Genomic DNA, 17,190 nt, shown 5'->3' on the forward strand with positions numbered 1-17,190 from the left:
ATATCAATTTCAAAATAAAACGTATCAAGGTCGTTTAAAATCTACATTTAAATTAATTTATATTGTTTTTGAGACTGTCTTATGCTGAAACACGCCCACCCTTATTAATGTTATATTTTTCTTCTCATTTTCTGTTGTTTTCCATCATTATAGCTCAGAAATCAAAAAACGGGTTGTATGGAGTATATGTATCAACACTCTGCATTAAGATTCCAGTATTTCGGATATGTTGTCCAACATATTCTGATAGTTATAGTTTATTATGTAGTTATATCACATGTGAGTCTAAGCAATTCAATAGTATAATTTATTCTATCGTCTTTAGAAAAAAATTCTACTAGATTTTGAAATAATTTTCTTTTGCATTGGTTTTCTTACTACTTCCAGTACATCGCATATGAGCCAGAAATGAGATAGTCGGTTGTCTCCCTTTTGGCACAGGTGACATATTACTTCCAATTCATTTGACTTGGCTCTGTGTGATTGTAGAAATATATCCACCTGTAGAAATCTTAACTCTCGGTGGAAATTGATGCATACGTTTAGAATTGGGTGTTGTTATACGGACCAATGGATGACAATGTCCAAATTTGTATATTTGAGATACATATTGTAGGCTAGAAAATTGTTCTTTCTCATCTATAATCTTTTTATGCCGGTACATATTTATTTTATTGATCATACATTTCTTCCAAGTTATCTTAGGTGGTACAGTATCAAATAATTAGCAGGATCATTGTGATAATATATGAAGGAAAGGCGCACTATCAATATATTGATAAATTAACATAGTTTATTTTCATTTATCTTTTAAAATAAAAAAAAACGTTTTTTAAACATTTGATCAAATCATTGATCTATTGATATTTTATTTTAATGCCTATTCGCTATACTATCTGTGGGCCACAAATATCTATATTTTCTATAAACTTACTAGTTTTAGTTTTATTGTGGAATCAGAAAATGCTTTAGAAACATGTAAAACGCCGACTACAACTAGACTATCTAACTTGTTTTTGGTCAATTTATTTTGTCATCTTTTAAAATTATTAAGAGACGTAGTCATCTGCTTATTTCAATATACATACTACACCAGCAGCTAACATTTTTTTTATTCTGGAGTCAAGGGAGGGGGCATTTAAAATTGCCAATTGTTTTGTTTAATTACCGATTAACCGTGTATTTAATTTATATTTCGATATCTTGTTAATCACTGTTACAATTTGATGAATATAACAGATAAATTTGCATAAAACAACTTACGGTGCAGTCCGGTGTATCCGCGCACCTAAGACTTTTGGCTTCACTTTGGTAATCTCATAAAAACAATGATTGGATACTATTGTGTGAATAAATTCATGACATACCTTAATTTTATGAAATCTTCTTTATGTATGGTTTCACCCTTAAGATTGTATGTAATGTGTGTCCCAAATAAAGGAAACCCCTATTTTGACAATTCTTCAAGAGGGACGAAAGATACCAGAGGGACAGTCAAACTCATAGATCGAAAACAAACTGACAACGCCATGGCCAAAAATAAAAAGACAAACAGACAAATAATAGTACAGATGACACAACATAGAAAATTAAAGACTAATCAACACAAACCCAACCTAAAACTGGGGGTGATCTCAGGTGCTTCGGAAGAGTATGCAGATCCTGTTCCACATGTGGCACCCGTCGTGTTGCTTACGTTATTACAAATCCGGTAAATAGTATAATTCGCTAGGTCACATTCGTGAAAAGGGAAGGGTATTGTAGTTACGACATATGGAACATATCCGATATCATCTGTGAAACGGTTGTTCCATAACGGTCAAATGTCCTGTGATTTCGCACATGCCTTCAAAAAATAGCTTATTTTGAATACAGGAAAGATTGTCTGCTACGAAATATAGGTCAGTTTGAACCAAACTGCCAAGGATGGAGAGCAAAATTTATTTCATTTTGATAAAAAATTGACTTAAATGAAACTAATTTTATCTGATGATGTATTTTTGTTTATGGAAAATGGCTAAATATGGTAAATCCTGGGAATGCATTTATAAATCTATGCTTGAACAATGTTTATCTTTTTTGTCCCTTCGGAAGACTAAAACAATTACAATAACTATTCTATTTGTGTTACATTGCGGATATGACGAAATCAGGTAATGCGCGGTTTCACCGGCCGCGCGAACACAGGGGATTCTTTTAAACGAAAACCTGTGAGAAACAAGTAGACAGCAAAGACAAATATCAATGGACCAATTATAAGATTACTTGAGCTGTGAAAACATATATGTGGTAAATTGCGTAGTAAATGGAAATGTGAGTCAACTTTACAAAGTTAAATTAGATTACATTTCAGTCCAATACACAAATATGAAATTAAGGCGCTATATTCACATCACATTTGTATCTAAATTCAAATTATCGTAAAGAAAATATGATTTATTTCAAAATTAAAGGCGACATCGATTTTTAAGATATCGATCATTATAATATCGACATTGTCGATTTAAACTTTTTAGTTTGAAAATTATTTTTTTCAAATTGAATGGAATCAAAAGGTGTAGTCTATGTAAACCTTCTTCACACTACAATGAACAATATGTATATTACATTCAAATATAACAAAGCACACACTAACATAATGTATATTTCAAAACTAATTCATAGCTGATTTGAAGAATGCATTAAATAACTAATAATATTATTAATATGCTACTTAACAAATATTGATAAATAAGCATATTCGTAATAATTATATGAGATTTAGTAAATGTACAAATTGATAAATACTAAAGTTGACTTAAACTAGAAATCATGATTAACAGGAATCAATATAGTTCGTTCCCTTTCTTAAATCATAGGGATTTTGTATTGGACTTATATAATAAACCATTTACATATTACCGACTTTGACTCCCAAGTTTTTTATTTTTCGACATGTTACCTATGTATGGACCATGTGTTGTTCGTTTTTGTGTGCCTATTTTCTCGCAGGGGTTGGTGAATGGTTTTGTATTTTGTTCTTCCAAACATTTCTGATACTGGTTCTGTTATATTATTCATTATTTGTTATATAGGTTTATCGGTATAAATATTGGTTATTAGTCCCTCACCGACGAAGTCGAAGGGGACTTTAGGTTGCTCTCCGTCCGTCCGTCAGTCCGTCAAATCTGTTTTTCACATTTTTTTCTCCCTGCTTAACAATATTGATTTGATATTTGGTATATAGTTTCATCATGACCAGTTACAGATCAAGGTCAAATGTTGTTCCGGTCTGATGATTTTGGTCCTTGGACTTAGCAGATTCACTTAAATAATCAGTTTTCCGGATTTTTTTCTTATGCTTTGCTTGAAGATATTGATTTAATATTTGGTATATAGTTTAACCATGACAAGTTACAGATCAAGTTTGAATTTTGTTCGGTTCGGATGATTATTTTGCACAGTTGTGATCGTCGGACTTAGAAAATGCACGCAAATAATCAGTTTTCCGCATTTATTTTGTTATGCTTGAAGATATTGATTTGATATTTGGTTAATAGTTTAACCATGACGAGTTACAGATCTAGTTTGAATTTTGTTCGGTTCGGATGATTATTTTGCACAGTTATGGTCCTCGGACTTGGAAAATTCACGCAAATAATCAGTTTTTCGTCATGTTTGAAGATATTGATTTGATATTTGTTATATAGTTTACCCCATGACAGGTTATAGATCAATTTTGCATTTTGTTCCAGTACAATGAATTTTTGACCGGTAGGGGACTATGTATTACCATGCAATACTCTCAGAATGCTTGTTAACTTAGAAACTGCAAGTCGCTTATCTATGAGATTTTGACATACGCAATAGTCATTAATTACTAAAGATTAATTCTTTACATCTAATCTTCATTGACCAACTGGCTGATGATTGACAGTCAAAACAAAATGAACTGAATGGCAGAGTCAAAGCAATCAGTTTTAGTCTAAGTAACATGATTTGTTTATCAGTTGTTATGGGCTTCGAACTATCTGTCAGTAACGGCGAGTACTCTCAGATAGGTCCTGTCCCAGGTTACCGGAGGGTTGAGCGATTACAAACATTTTTAATCCCGCCACATTCTTTATGTGCCTGTCTCAATTCAGGAGCCTGGAGTTCAGTGGTTGTCGTTGGTTCATGTTTTTCATATTTGTTTTTCGTTAATTGTTTTATTATATATTAAGTGGTTTTTTTCAATTGAATTGTTTCATATTTTTCTTTTCGGGGCCTTTTATAGTGGACTATTCGGTATGGGTTTTTCTCATTGTTGAAGGCCGTACGGTTGTCTATAATTGCTAACATCGACTTCATTGGAACTTTGGTGGATAGTTGTCTCATTGGCAATCATACCTCATCTCCTTATTTTTATATAGAGTTAAGAATTCACACCAATGATATTTATGTTCTGAATACAAAACTATCCGATTGCAAGGGATTTTTCGCCAGAAAAAATACGAGATCATCCCTTAACTTTTTGAACGTCTCACTTAATGATGATCATTGACGAATTGATCTTGGGTTACGATTAGCCTTTCGAAGCCCTTGACAGAAACACATAATGAAAACATTACGGGAACTAGCAAGTAAATCCCTTCTAATTATTCTCTCTAATATTTTTTCAGGCATTGATAAATGTAATGCATCAAATGTTAACCATTCCATCCATTTGGCTAAATGTCCAGGTATGAACGTTATGTAATATTTATATAGCTATTTGTTTGATTTTATGAATATTTTCTTTTAGTCACCAGTTACTTTTATTCTATCCATCATCATTTTATGAAGATAATGTTTTTTTTTGTATATATACCTAATACTAGTATAATGAGTAGGTGATCCACAATGATATTAGAATAAACTTGTTGGAAAGTTTAAAACAAATCGTTAATTAGACGAAAAAAATACACAATTTATTTTATCTTTGTTCTATTCATTGCATACATTTTTAAACATGTGAAATTTTATAATTCTACAAAATCTACCCAGTGGCGGATGCAAGGTAGAGAGTGTACGACCTAACTGTGATCGGGAAAATATCAATAATGGTATAAAATAGTCATTACTTTGTACTATTACGGACAATTATGACCCTCCTTTTTTTTCTTAATGAATGAATGATTTTATTCTCATAAACTAATGACATAGTTATAGAGACAATAAGTATATACAACAATATAATGTACGGTGCATGTGTGAAAGAATGATATACATTAACCAGCAGGAGATACTTTCACATCAACAGCATCACTCTATCGACATGTTTTTTTCTAAAACTGTAATATTACTTGAGGAAAATAGTTTACAAAATTGTAAGGTTTTACCTTTTTCCAACAAAATTCTAGTAAATATTCATTTCTTTCATTGTCTAAAGATTTGTTAGACAAAATATAATGATACTCGTCACCGATTGCAGCGAACCAAAGAGATAACACAATCTATCATTTCTAGACAGATTATGCCATCTCCCTGTCTCAACTGGTAAACGGTGACTACCACATCTAAATTTACAAAACATATACATACAATTCAATGGTAAACTAGATGTATATTCTTTAGATTTAAATTTGTTTTAAATATTTTATAACATATAACTTAAGAGGTAGAATTAATATTTTCATCTCATTCCTTATATATATATATATAAATTGGTCTATCAGTTTTTGTTCTACACATTTAGAAATCCATAAAGCAGAAAAGGAACACTGTGGATTCCAAATATTTGACAATCCACAATTGTCTAATGTGTATTTTAAATAAAATATAACCATTTACTCTCAAAACCTAATTATTCGAATAAATAAATAATAACTATATAATAAAGAGGAGAGTTTACATTCTTTTCCATGTAAAAGGCGACACCAAAATGTTACCATGCGAACTCTTGCATGAATTGAAATGGGATATCTACCCAGATATCTGTATATCATAAGCTTTGGGGTAGATTGTTTAAAATGAAGTATAAGTTTGCAGAATCACAAATGAACTCTTTCGAGTAACTCCCAAGTTTTCAAACTCCCAAATTTCACGACCATAAAGAGTATCGGTAAAATAGTTTTGTCGAACATATCTGCTTGACATTCAAATAATAGATAAAAACCCATACATTGCTTTTGTAGCTATTTTTGTAAATATTTTCTTGTCTTTAAAAATGAGCCGCTTTTCGAAAATATAATTCAATAATATTTATACTCATTTACTATCTCCATTTCATGATTATAAATATTAAAATTCAAATTCTTTGATAGTCGACCTTTTGTGATAATCATTACTATGGTTTTCTGTACATTTATTTTCAGTTTCCATTGTTTACAATAATAAAAAAAAATCGTTTAACATCAATTGTAAATCTTCACTTGATTCTGAAATCAAAATTGCATCGTCTGCATACAATAAAATAAACATTTTGAAATAAACCATCAATTCATTTTCTAGATAGTTTCTAAACCTTTAGCATTTGCAGATCTAGAAAATCTTGCAAGTCATCTAAATATAAAGAAATGTATTCTCTAACCCTGATTCCGACTCTTCTAATGTAGCAAACAAATCAGAATAAAGTTGAACGAAGATGTCGATAGTTTTGGTAATTCTTTAAGGCCATTTGTTACTATTACTCTGATGTGGTTTTCCTTAACAGATTGTCTCAAGCTACGCTCACTGTGTACCTGGTAACAACTATTTGAGGAATACATAGGTGACATGTTGTTACGCCGAATTTCTGTTTTTTATCCCACATGCAGTTTCTTAAATTGGCAATCAAAACTTTTTTCTCAAATCCAAGTCGACATTCTTTACAGAACATATCTACTTTTTTTTTTCTTTATTTTCTTCCCGTCATGAATATGCATGACATATTTGCAACTGGATTATAAGCGTACAATTTTCAATCAAACTATCTCGATCTAAACGTTCCTCGTGATGCTAATTCTTAAAAGGGCATCGACTATAGTAAGAAACGGATTACTTTACTTTGGTTTACAACACGCATATACTTCGTACTTGTTATACATTTTAGTAATAACATAATTTATTATAAAAGCTTCAATTAATAATTAAAATTAATCACTACATGTATGCTTTTTTCTGAAAAATCCTTTTTGAACAGACTTCAAACCTCCAACTGTTACTTCAACTGAAGCTACCTATGCTGAAGACATCGGAAGCAATGTTACACTCAACTGTAAACATGATTCCAACGACCCTGTTACAAAGGTTGAATGGTTATTTCAAAATACACTTGATAATTCATATAGAGTAAAAAATGTTACAAATACAAATTTGGCGAAGTATGGTGGATCTACAGTAGCTTCGCCTTCATTAATAATTTATAACATCATGCCAGATGATATTGGGGAATATAAGTGCCTAGCTTCCACGGATTATGCTTCGGAACCAGGATCTGGTCCTCCCATTGACGTTGGGTTACACGAAGGTATTTATTTAAATTAGAATCGCCTAATAACTATTCAAGAAATAAGAAGACAACAAAGGGAGCAATACAAAAAATATAATTTGTATAATCGATTACAGCATGGCAAAAATATGAAAGGACGAAAAGAAATGGTTGCTAAAACTAACTTAAAAAACAAACCTCCCAAAAATCGGGGGTGAACACGAATTCTCAAGATGAAAAAGCGGTTATTTTTCTTATCAATATAAGTCGATAGAGATAGATACAAACTATCTCTATTCACATCCGACATTATGAACAACGCTATAACATATGGAAAGTACGAGACTTACATCTTACATTGTAGTGTCATTGCAGGAAATTATACAGCTTGTGCAATCTTTATGCAAATACATCTATGTTAATACTCTCATATAAAATAAGAAGATGTGGTAGGATTGCCTATGAGACAACTCTTCACCAAAAACTAACTGACGTAGAAGTTAACAACTATAGGTCACAGTACGGCCTTTATCAATGAACAAAATCCATACCGCATAGTAAGCTATAAAAGGTCTCGCAATGACAAATGTAAAACAGTTCAAACGAGAAAACTAACGGCCTTATATATTTACAAAACAATAAACGAAAAACAAATATGATATACGGCAACAAACGACAACCACGGAATACACCTTATCGCTATTTGGTCAAATCCGGGAAAAACGGTTACTTAGACAACTTCCTGTTGAGGTCAAGTGGAGCAAAACAAAGGTTATCAGCAATGAGCTGAGGGAGGAAAAAGTTTGGAAAGTGGGCATTTCAAAATTTTGATAGTTTAAGAAGCACTTTTTAAACAAAAAATTAAAGTCATAGAAATGCATTGTTTGATGGGTTTACGATGGTTTAAACATATCTCAATAAAAAGTTTTATGCACAAAACATTGTTTGAACAAGGCCCCAGATAGCTTCAACTGGTTTTAAAAGTTGTGTAACTTTAGAACTTATCTGGATAGGAGTTCTTAGTCGGTTGACTTGGGTCAAGCACATACAGAATGTGACGAGGTGCAACATGTTTGCTGGCGCTTAAACCTCCCTCTATTTATTTTGATTTACAATTTTCCTTTGCACTAGTTTGGACAAAATAAATTGGCATTGTTTTTCATTGTTCTGATAATCGATAAACATCTGTTTAAAAAAACTGTCAAGTTATGTTTTTATGCTCAAAGGAAGATCTGTTTCAATGTGTTCGCTACCAAAGAGAAAGACCAGAAGAAAAAGTAGCCTTTGTTAGTCTTGTATGTTTTTTAAATTTTAGTTCTATTATATGTTTCGGAGTTTAGTGTGACGTCCATTTTTACTGAACTAGTACACATTTTTGTTCAGGGTCCAGCTGAAGCCCGCCTCCGGGTGCGGGATTTTCTCGCTGTGTTGAAGACCAATTGGTGGCCTTGGGCTGTTTTCTGCTCTTTGGTCGGGTTGTTGTCTCTTTGACACATTCCCCATTTCCATTCTCAATTTTATTTAAGACAATGTAATTCTTACGTGAGCTTATAAAGTTCTTTAATTATACAAAGTGCTTACATATGGGAATTACTTTTAACAGATTTGTATTGTGAGAATAATGATTTTTCAACTTGAAATTATATATTCATTTTTTTTTTTTTTAACCTCATACTTTTCATGAAAAATATTTGAGAAAAAAACAAGAAACGCTCACAATTTCATGGCGAGACAAAATATTCATTGTATGTAAGTCAAAATATTAAAGATAGGTATGTTACAGTTGTTATACAATATAAGGTACAGTTATATGTTGATAAAATGTCAACCTTCGTTGACTCTCTTAGTTTTAATATCTAATAATTTTAATGAAAATATTTATTTTCTTCCTCACATTCATAAAAGCATGAATAAAAGGAGACTTAAGGGATATATCAATGAGACAGAAATCTAACAACCCAAAATAAGCAAAATAAGCAAAATACATGATAAAGAAGTCAACATAAAGTTTTCAACGGTATACAGGTGTCTACAAATTATATATGGAGCTCTAAATGTACCAAATAACAAAACAAAAAAAACATTTGAGGCGGGATTAAAGTAAGTGTTTCAGATCGCACCACATTTTCATCAATTTCATTGTATATTCTTTTATTTAGTTAGCCCACTGATCAAAAGGTATAACATAAATGAACATACGACAAAAATTAGTATAAGAAAAACACTTATCCTTATAGGTAACAAAAACGTACAACCAAATCAATAGAAAACAAGTATACCGTATCAAAGGACACTCTACCAAAGATAGACAGCAGCGTAATATTTTATTTTGTTATATATTTGAATTTTGCATTCTGCCTATTCCAAATGCCAAAATAAAATATTTAAAATAAAAACTCATAAAAGATACCAGGTTTATAGTTTTTTTTACGCCAAACGCCCTTTTCGTCTACAAAAGACTCATCAGGCAACAAATCAAAATAGGTAAAAGGCAAATAAAAAAATTGAAGAGCATTGAAGGCCAAAAATACCGAAAGGTTTTGCCAAAAACAACTTAGGTAATATATTCCTGGTGTAGAAAATCCTTAGTATTTCGAATAACTCAAAGTTCTGTAAACAGTTAATTTAGAAATATGACAATATCAATGATAAATCATGTCAACACAGAAGTGTTGACTAATAAGTGCGAATTAACAAGCCGTTAACAACAAATGTATCAATAACTTTCAGTTAAGTTGTTTCTTCGTTTGCCAAAATTTAACACACCAAAATTAAATTTCTACCACTTCTTTTTGGAAAATAAATCATAAGTATCAATACCGTAACACATGCCGATTTACAACAGCATTCAAACAGCATGTTTGAATAAGTATCTGTATAAAATAGTTCTTCCGAAAAGGATTAATAACCGTTATTTCATTTAAATGCAAACAATGTTATTCGAGACTTAATGTGTAAAAAATATTTTTGCATGCAATGAAAATCAAGGTTGTGATTTCCTTTCAGTAATGCAAAGGTGATGAAATAGGAAATGTAAAGGGGATATTGTCTTTTTACCTTCAAAATCTAAAAATTGTCTGCGAACGCTTTAGGTATTGGAACTTTAAAGCCTGTGAAGTTTGTTTTATTTTTGTAAAATCTAATGGCAAATACAAAAAATATTGGGGAAACCAAAAAAGTTTCTAAGTTTTCCACCCTCCCCCTTTTAATTGTTGAAACTATGTGCTTCCCATTCATTTCATAAAGTTATCGAATTTTGTTTTCTTTGATGGTCTTTGAAGAAAATCTGCTGGTCCTGACTATCATTCATATTTTAAAGTACCAAAATTGTGTCGGTTCTGTGCAAAATTTTGGTGGTATAAACCTTCGGACCACCATGTTTCGAGAACTCTGTCATAAACAAAAAAATTAAAAATATACAAAATATACATTAAGGTAAGCATATGTGTATTACAAAAGTATAAAAAGTATAAATATATTGTTTCTCTTTGTATTTTTAAAGCTGCTCCTGTTTTCAAAGAATCAATTATTCTTTATGAGTTTGAAGTTGGAGGGAAAATACAACTTCCCTGTTCATACGTAACGTATCCTGCTGTTACGTTTGTCAAATGGAGTACCGACTCAGAGTGTGGTTTGAAAGATGATATGATCGGACCTATACTAAATCCAGATCTGATAATTTATAATGCAACGACTTGTAATTCAGGGAATTATCAATGCTGTGTAAAAAACAGTATAGTTTTAACAATTTCGTCAGTGTGTGGAAACAACATCTTAGTCGGTTGTAAGCATATTTTTATTATAACATGTAGAAAATACTTAATCAGCTGTGTGATAAAAAAAGGGGGGGATACACATTGTAATTCGGTGGACAATAAGCCAATGATGCAAATCAAAAACATCAAGACAGATGTACAGTGTATGATATATATAAAGCACATAATCTTTATTTTACATGAAAATGCTAATTAAATGACCCACTAATAAATGAATAACTTCCATTAGGAAAATGGTTGACCCCAAAATTTTGAAAAGCAAGATAATAAATAAATAGGTCGTCTTATTAGTCCGACCACACATTCAGACACTCAAAATAGTCAAATTGACACTCAATCTGGCAACCCATTATTGTGAGTGCCTATTAGTACGATGTGTTATTAATTCGAATGAAAAAAAAAAAAACATTTGACCGACACTTTAACGCATTAATCCGATAAAACAATGAATAAGTACAGCCCCGTGATTAAATATAGGTTAATGACGTCAAGGAAATTTGAAAACATTTGACAAGTAAGATTTTTTTTATTTGTTTGATCACTATAATACTCTTGGTCGTCCGTTCGTCCGTTGGTGCGTCGCTACTATATTTCTGTATAATAACTTGAATTAATCTGGAAAATAACCTTTGTAATTTGGAAAAGTTGTAAGGGCTTTCTAATAAAAAAATGTATCTATTTCTCTTTCGAACATTTTATTTTTGTCGTTCCAGAGGTATCACTCTTTATAATGCTTGGAATAACAAAATTTAGATCTCTGCACTTACAATACCCTGATTTCAATGAGATAAAATATAATGAACTTCTATATAAAGGTGATGCATGACCTGTATATTGCAATTTATGTCCTGGAAAAAAAGAGATTTTCCTTGAGTATGAGTCGTTTATTTTTATATTAATGGTTGAGATTGAATTTTAAACATATCAACTCTGATACCATAAACATATCGAACAATCATCTATAGAAAGAATAAGTTCAAGTGAATACATTTCTCTGGCATATTTTGAAAAATCTAAATAATTGGGAGAAAATTTGTCTTCTAAATATCTGCAAGTATTTTGAGAAATATCAATCGAGTGATGTTTCATTGGATTTTTATGAACATAGTTATAACCTGAGATTAGTAAGAGTAAAACATATTTGTCACTTTGCACTTTATAACAAGTTGTTTTTGTATGGAGGTTTTAGCTCATTTGCCGATTTAATTTTTTTCAATGTTGTCCAATCGTAAATGAGTTATCAAATGAATAGTAATAGAAATTGTTTCAAAGTTTATTAAATATAGATAGTGAATTTTGTGATGAGGGAAAATCTTTGATAGTTTCTGTTTAATTTATTGACAACTTTTATAGACCTGGGTCGATTTAGAGCTTAGCATATACTAGTAGACGCCTGTCTGTTGATGCAGACTATTTGACCCTCTATATATTCTTTTTGGGGTTTTTTTGTCGTTAGATTGTTGTCTCATGTACATGTATCTAAAAGCCTCTTGTATTCGGAGTAAATGACAGAATTATATGCCGATTTTAGTTAGTGTACTTTGTTAAGTATGAAATGTTTAGTCTTAAATTCCCAATATCACTGAACATAGGTAATTAATTTTAACATACCTTTTCAACTTCTCATTTTAAACATACGCTTTCTAACGAATGTTTTGCCGGACCAATGGGTTATCGGAATATTGGTTATTGAACAATTGGCTTAACCGCATAAACAGAACAGTCAAAATGGTCTTATCGAAACTTTAACTGAGAAAGTTGCAACTTTATTATGATCACAAAAAGAACTACAAATGTATCCTCAAGATCTGTTATTAAAATCATATTAGTACCGAAGTGTGTACAACTGAGCGGTAGTTTCCCTAGGGACTAATAGTCAATTGTCGAAAGTTGCGTTTACCACCAACAATCAATCAATCAGTCAATCAAATAAAAAATCATCCTTCGGATTTTAAATCAAGAGCTAAATTATATTTGTTAAAACTCATCAAAGATACCAAGCTTGGTGATTTTGGTTCGCAAGACACGCGTTTCTTCTACTTTAGTCTCCTCAGTGGCGCCGGATCGAATCAGCAAAATTGAAATACCAAATCAGTTTAATCAGTTTTCATCAATAATACGTTACGTAGGTCTGAAAAATCACTTATACTTTTCTAAAATTCCGGCAACCTGCATTATATCACGACTTCATAGATAAACACATTTTAACGTAACAAATACGGTCAGAGACAGTATTGGGTCAATTTTAATACAATTAATGCATATGTGTCTACGCAAAAAGCACAGTTGCAGTTTAAAAGGTTATTTCATAACAATGTGCCATAAGCACCGGAAAAGGTCTTTTTCTCCGTTTTAAATTCGGTGGATTTGAAATACAAATGTCGACGCTCATAGGCATTACGTCATATTTGGCACAGTAATGATACCTTTGCGTATTAGTGGTTAAAATACACCTGATGTTTACTAAAATGAAATATTTCTAATTCATAACTTAATGGCAACATTTTGGGAGTACCTGATTTTATTGCGTTATCATTACAGATAGGCCTATTGTAATAGTGATAAGAGAACCGATTGTAGCAGAATACCAAACGCGACATACCATAGAATGTAGCATAAAAGCCTTTCCTAATATCACCTCCGTAGAGTGGAATATTACAACCGAGGCTGGAACGAAAATCTTTTCATCTGATGAAAACAACTTAGGAAAATATTTTGGATCTTCAGTAACTTCTCCGTCACTAGATATCTTAATGGCAGATTTTACGGACACGGGCCGGTATATATGTACAGCTGAAAACATCTTTGGGAAATCGTCAAGTACTGTAGTTTATATACAAATGTATGGAAGTGAGTATTTTTGTTGTCAAAAGAAAAGTGAGTGTGTCAGCGTGAGTCTTTTTTTTATTTAGGACAATCTATTATTTTAGCTTCGCTGACTGCTTCGTCTTCTCATTACAGAATTACTTACGAAAATGATTTGAAATTGCCGTTCTTTTACTGGATAGTCTGACCTTACACTGTCAAAACTTTTTCCTCAGATTGGCTTAGAGATTATTTTTTTTTATGTATTATTTCAGTTTCGCTGACAGTGTCATCTACTTATTACACAGTTGTTTACGGCAATGATGTTGAATTGAAATGTAATATTACTGGAAGACCAGACATTACCAAAGTAACTTGGAGTATGCAAAAAGGGACCGGCGAACATCAAATTAATATGGCTAACATATTGAAATATAACGGATCAACGTTGTCAGAACATTCTCTTACAATATATAATGTGATATTTGAAGATGATGGGATTTACTTTTGTGGAGCAGGGAATAGTTACGAGAATAGAACAAGTCAGGAAATCACACTTACAGTTACTAGTGGTAATTATTGCTTATACTTCTCTTGTCGGGTGCCTCGGAGGACGAATGGTCTTATCAGTCAAACTACTGTATTACTAGTCTGTCAACACTGAGGTTGTGAGTTGGAATCCCGCACGTGGCAGTTGCACTCGACTCAAATCTTCATTAACAAAGATTGTCAGTTTTCCTACCGAAAGTCAATGGTTCTGTACGGGCACTGCGGCTTCCTCCACCAATAAAACTGACCACCACGAAATAGCAAAATCGGCATAGTGTTGAAAATGGCGTAAAACGCCTATCAATCAATCAATCAGAACGTCTCTTGACATTGCTGTAAAATGCGAAAATGTATCAACATTCAAAAATGAATCATCTGAAAAATCGATGTTAATGACGAGCTATTTTTAAGTGTAGTTTTTATATGGTAATAGATCATAAGTTGTTATCAAGTCATGTGATCGTTTGCTATTCTAAATAACCAATAGTTGAGCACGAACTTCTTGGTTTGTTCAGATTTATTTTTCTCGATCTTTAGTTTTTGTCTAATGTAATATGGAATATTGAATGTCGTTTTTCTTTTATTTCCTTCTTACTATTATGTTGTTTTTCTTTCAAAAACTTATGGTCTCGATTCTCACTTCTGTCATATTTAACTATTGAAAAATATCATATATTTTTACTTTAATTCCTTTAAATAACTACAGATCAAACTTTGACAACCACTACAGCTCAAAATCCTGGAACTACATCTACTTCAACGACGTCCACTACAATACAAAATCCTGAAACTACATCTCCTACAACGACGTCCACTTCAACTCAAAATCCTGGAACTACATCTCCTTCAACGACGTCTACTACAACTCAAAATCCTGGAACTACATCTGCATCAACGACGTCCACTTCAACTCAAAATCCTGGAACTGTATCTGCATCAACGACGCTAACTACACCACCAACGACTACAAAACCTGGTAAATTATTATTGTAATCTTTGTTTTTCTTTTTAGTACGTTTATCGTTAAATAACATTTAGTGAATGCTTAAATTTGTTTACGGTAAAAATAAGAGGGGAATGTACATATGAGGGTGTGGATGGGGGTTTACAGAATAGAGAATAATAAGCAAAAAATAAAAAGAATAGAGAAAAGTGACCAAAAAAATAAAGAATTGAGAATAATGAGTTGCTAAAATATATAGATTAGAGAATAATGGGCAAAAAGTATAAAGAATAGAGAAAAATGGCCTTAAAATTTAAAGAATACAGAAATTGTATCTATGATTAGCTTATTTACAATCAATTATTTAAGAGAAAACGCATAACTTTTAATATTGAATTGCATGATTAAAACAATATACCCCCAAAATATTTAGGATTTCCAACAATGATCGTTTATTGAATTCACAGGGATTAATATTAGTATAATTATAATGGTTGTTAGACGTCTCTGGTATGTATGAATTCAGCATGTGACATGTTCCAATACATTTGTTTACTGTTAAACATACTAGCTGTTTGCTAACGAAACATCGTATTAAGCGGGTTTTTTTTATGGAAATATTACATTTAAGTCTAAATAATAAAAGACTATTTATATACAACACCTAGGAATCAATCTGGAACACAAGTTTTGAGTAGCATAAAGGAATAATATGAAAATGGTTCATTTATTTATTTTATATGTTTAATTATGGATTATTCATTCTTTAGAGAAACAGATTTTACCTCTTTTTCCTCGTTTTTTTAAATGTGGCGTTTATTAGAACTGAGTATGAACAACATGCGCCATTGCAATGGTGAGGATCAAGTTCTTTTCAACATACGGGTTACTCTATTGGCAACGTTGGCAAAAGCTAAATATAACGTTGACAAGATAACCAGTCTAGTTTCCCTTTTTATAACTTTTAAAATTATATTTTGTAGAGGAGATTTCATGCCAATGTCCATGCAGCTCTCTTGGAATTGGAGCAAGGCAAGATCTATCCAACTATACAATAGATGAACTTCTCGAAATGTTGGCTCCTCAACTGGCAAAAGTGGAGAAAGAATTGTCCGTTGACAAATCTAACTTGTCGGCAACGATTAATAAAAGGATAAGTGCAAAAGATGAGAGAAAGTCTTCTCAGTCCATTGGCATTCTTGGAATAGTCTTCATTGTTTCCGTCATATTGGGCGTCGTTATCATAGATTTGATGTCAATTGTGGAATTCATGAAACCTAAATTGAAAAAAAAAAGGAAAAACTGATGCTTCAAAACCAGAAGAACGTTCAGAATAGATGATATCATTTTATGGATAAAAATCCATATTTCAAGTTTTAAGCAATTTAAACGTGTATCGTTCTCAACTGGACACCTTTTGGTGGTTAAAAGTTACCCCTACTTGTTGTTGAACCTAGATTTGTCTGTCTTTACTTATAGAAGTTCCTGCTGTGTGTTTTTTTTTTATTATTTATACGAAATGATTATAATCAAATTTTGCATGAACCGCGAAAGTGCTTCTAGCTAAAAGAGTGATCGCTACTTCCATTCATTTATTACAATTTAAAACAAAAATCAAACACAGCATTCAATAGATATAAGAAGATGTGGTATGAGTGCCTATGAGACAACTCTCCATCCAAGTCAAAATTTATAAAAGTAAACCAGTA

At 31.8% G+C, this 17,190-nt stretch overlaps 1 protein-coding gene across 1 annotated transcript; it reads left to right on the top strand.

Annotated features, from left to right (window-relative positions):
• The first annotated feature begins 10,917 nt into the window (after window positions 1-10,917).
• LOC127724852 (mucin-22-like) lies at window positions 10,918-16,852 on the top strand. Its single transcript, XM_052231864.1, has 5 exons — window positions 10,918-11,192; window positions 13,726-14,034; window positions 14,265-14,561; window positions 15,245-15,514; window positions 16,465-16,852. Exons 1-5 carry the CDS (start codon window positions 11,054-11,056, stop codon window positions 16,785-16,787), a joined length of 1,338 nt encoding a protein of 445 aa, XP_052087824.1. The 5' UTR covers window positions 10,918-11,053; the 3' UTR covers window positions 16,788-16,852.
• Window positions 16,853-17,190: the final 338 nt, after the last annotated feature.

This window comes from Mytilus californianus, unplaced genomic scaffold, assembly GCF_021869535.1.
Source record: "Mytilus californianus isolate M0D057914Y unplaced genomic scaffold, xbMytCali1.0.p SCAF_14, whole genome shotgun sequence".
In the NCBI taxonomy this organism is placed as follows: Eukaryota; Metazoa; Mollusca; class Bivalvia; order Mytilida; family Mytilidae; genus Mytilus; species Mytilus californianus.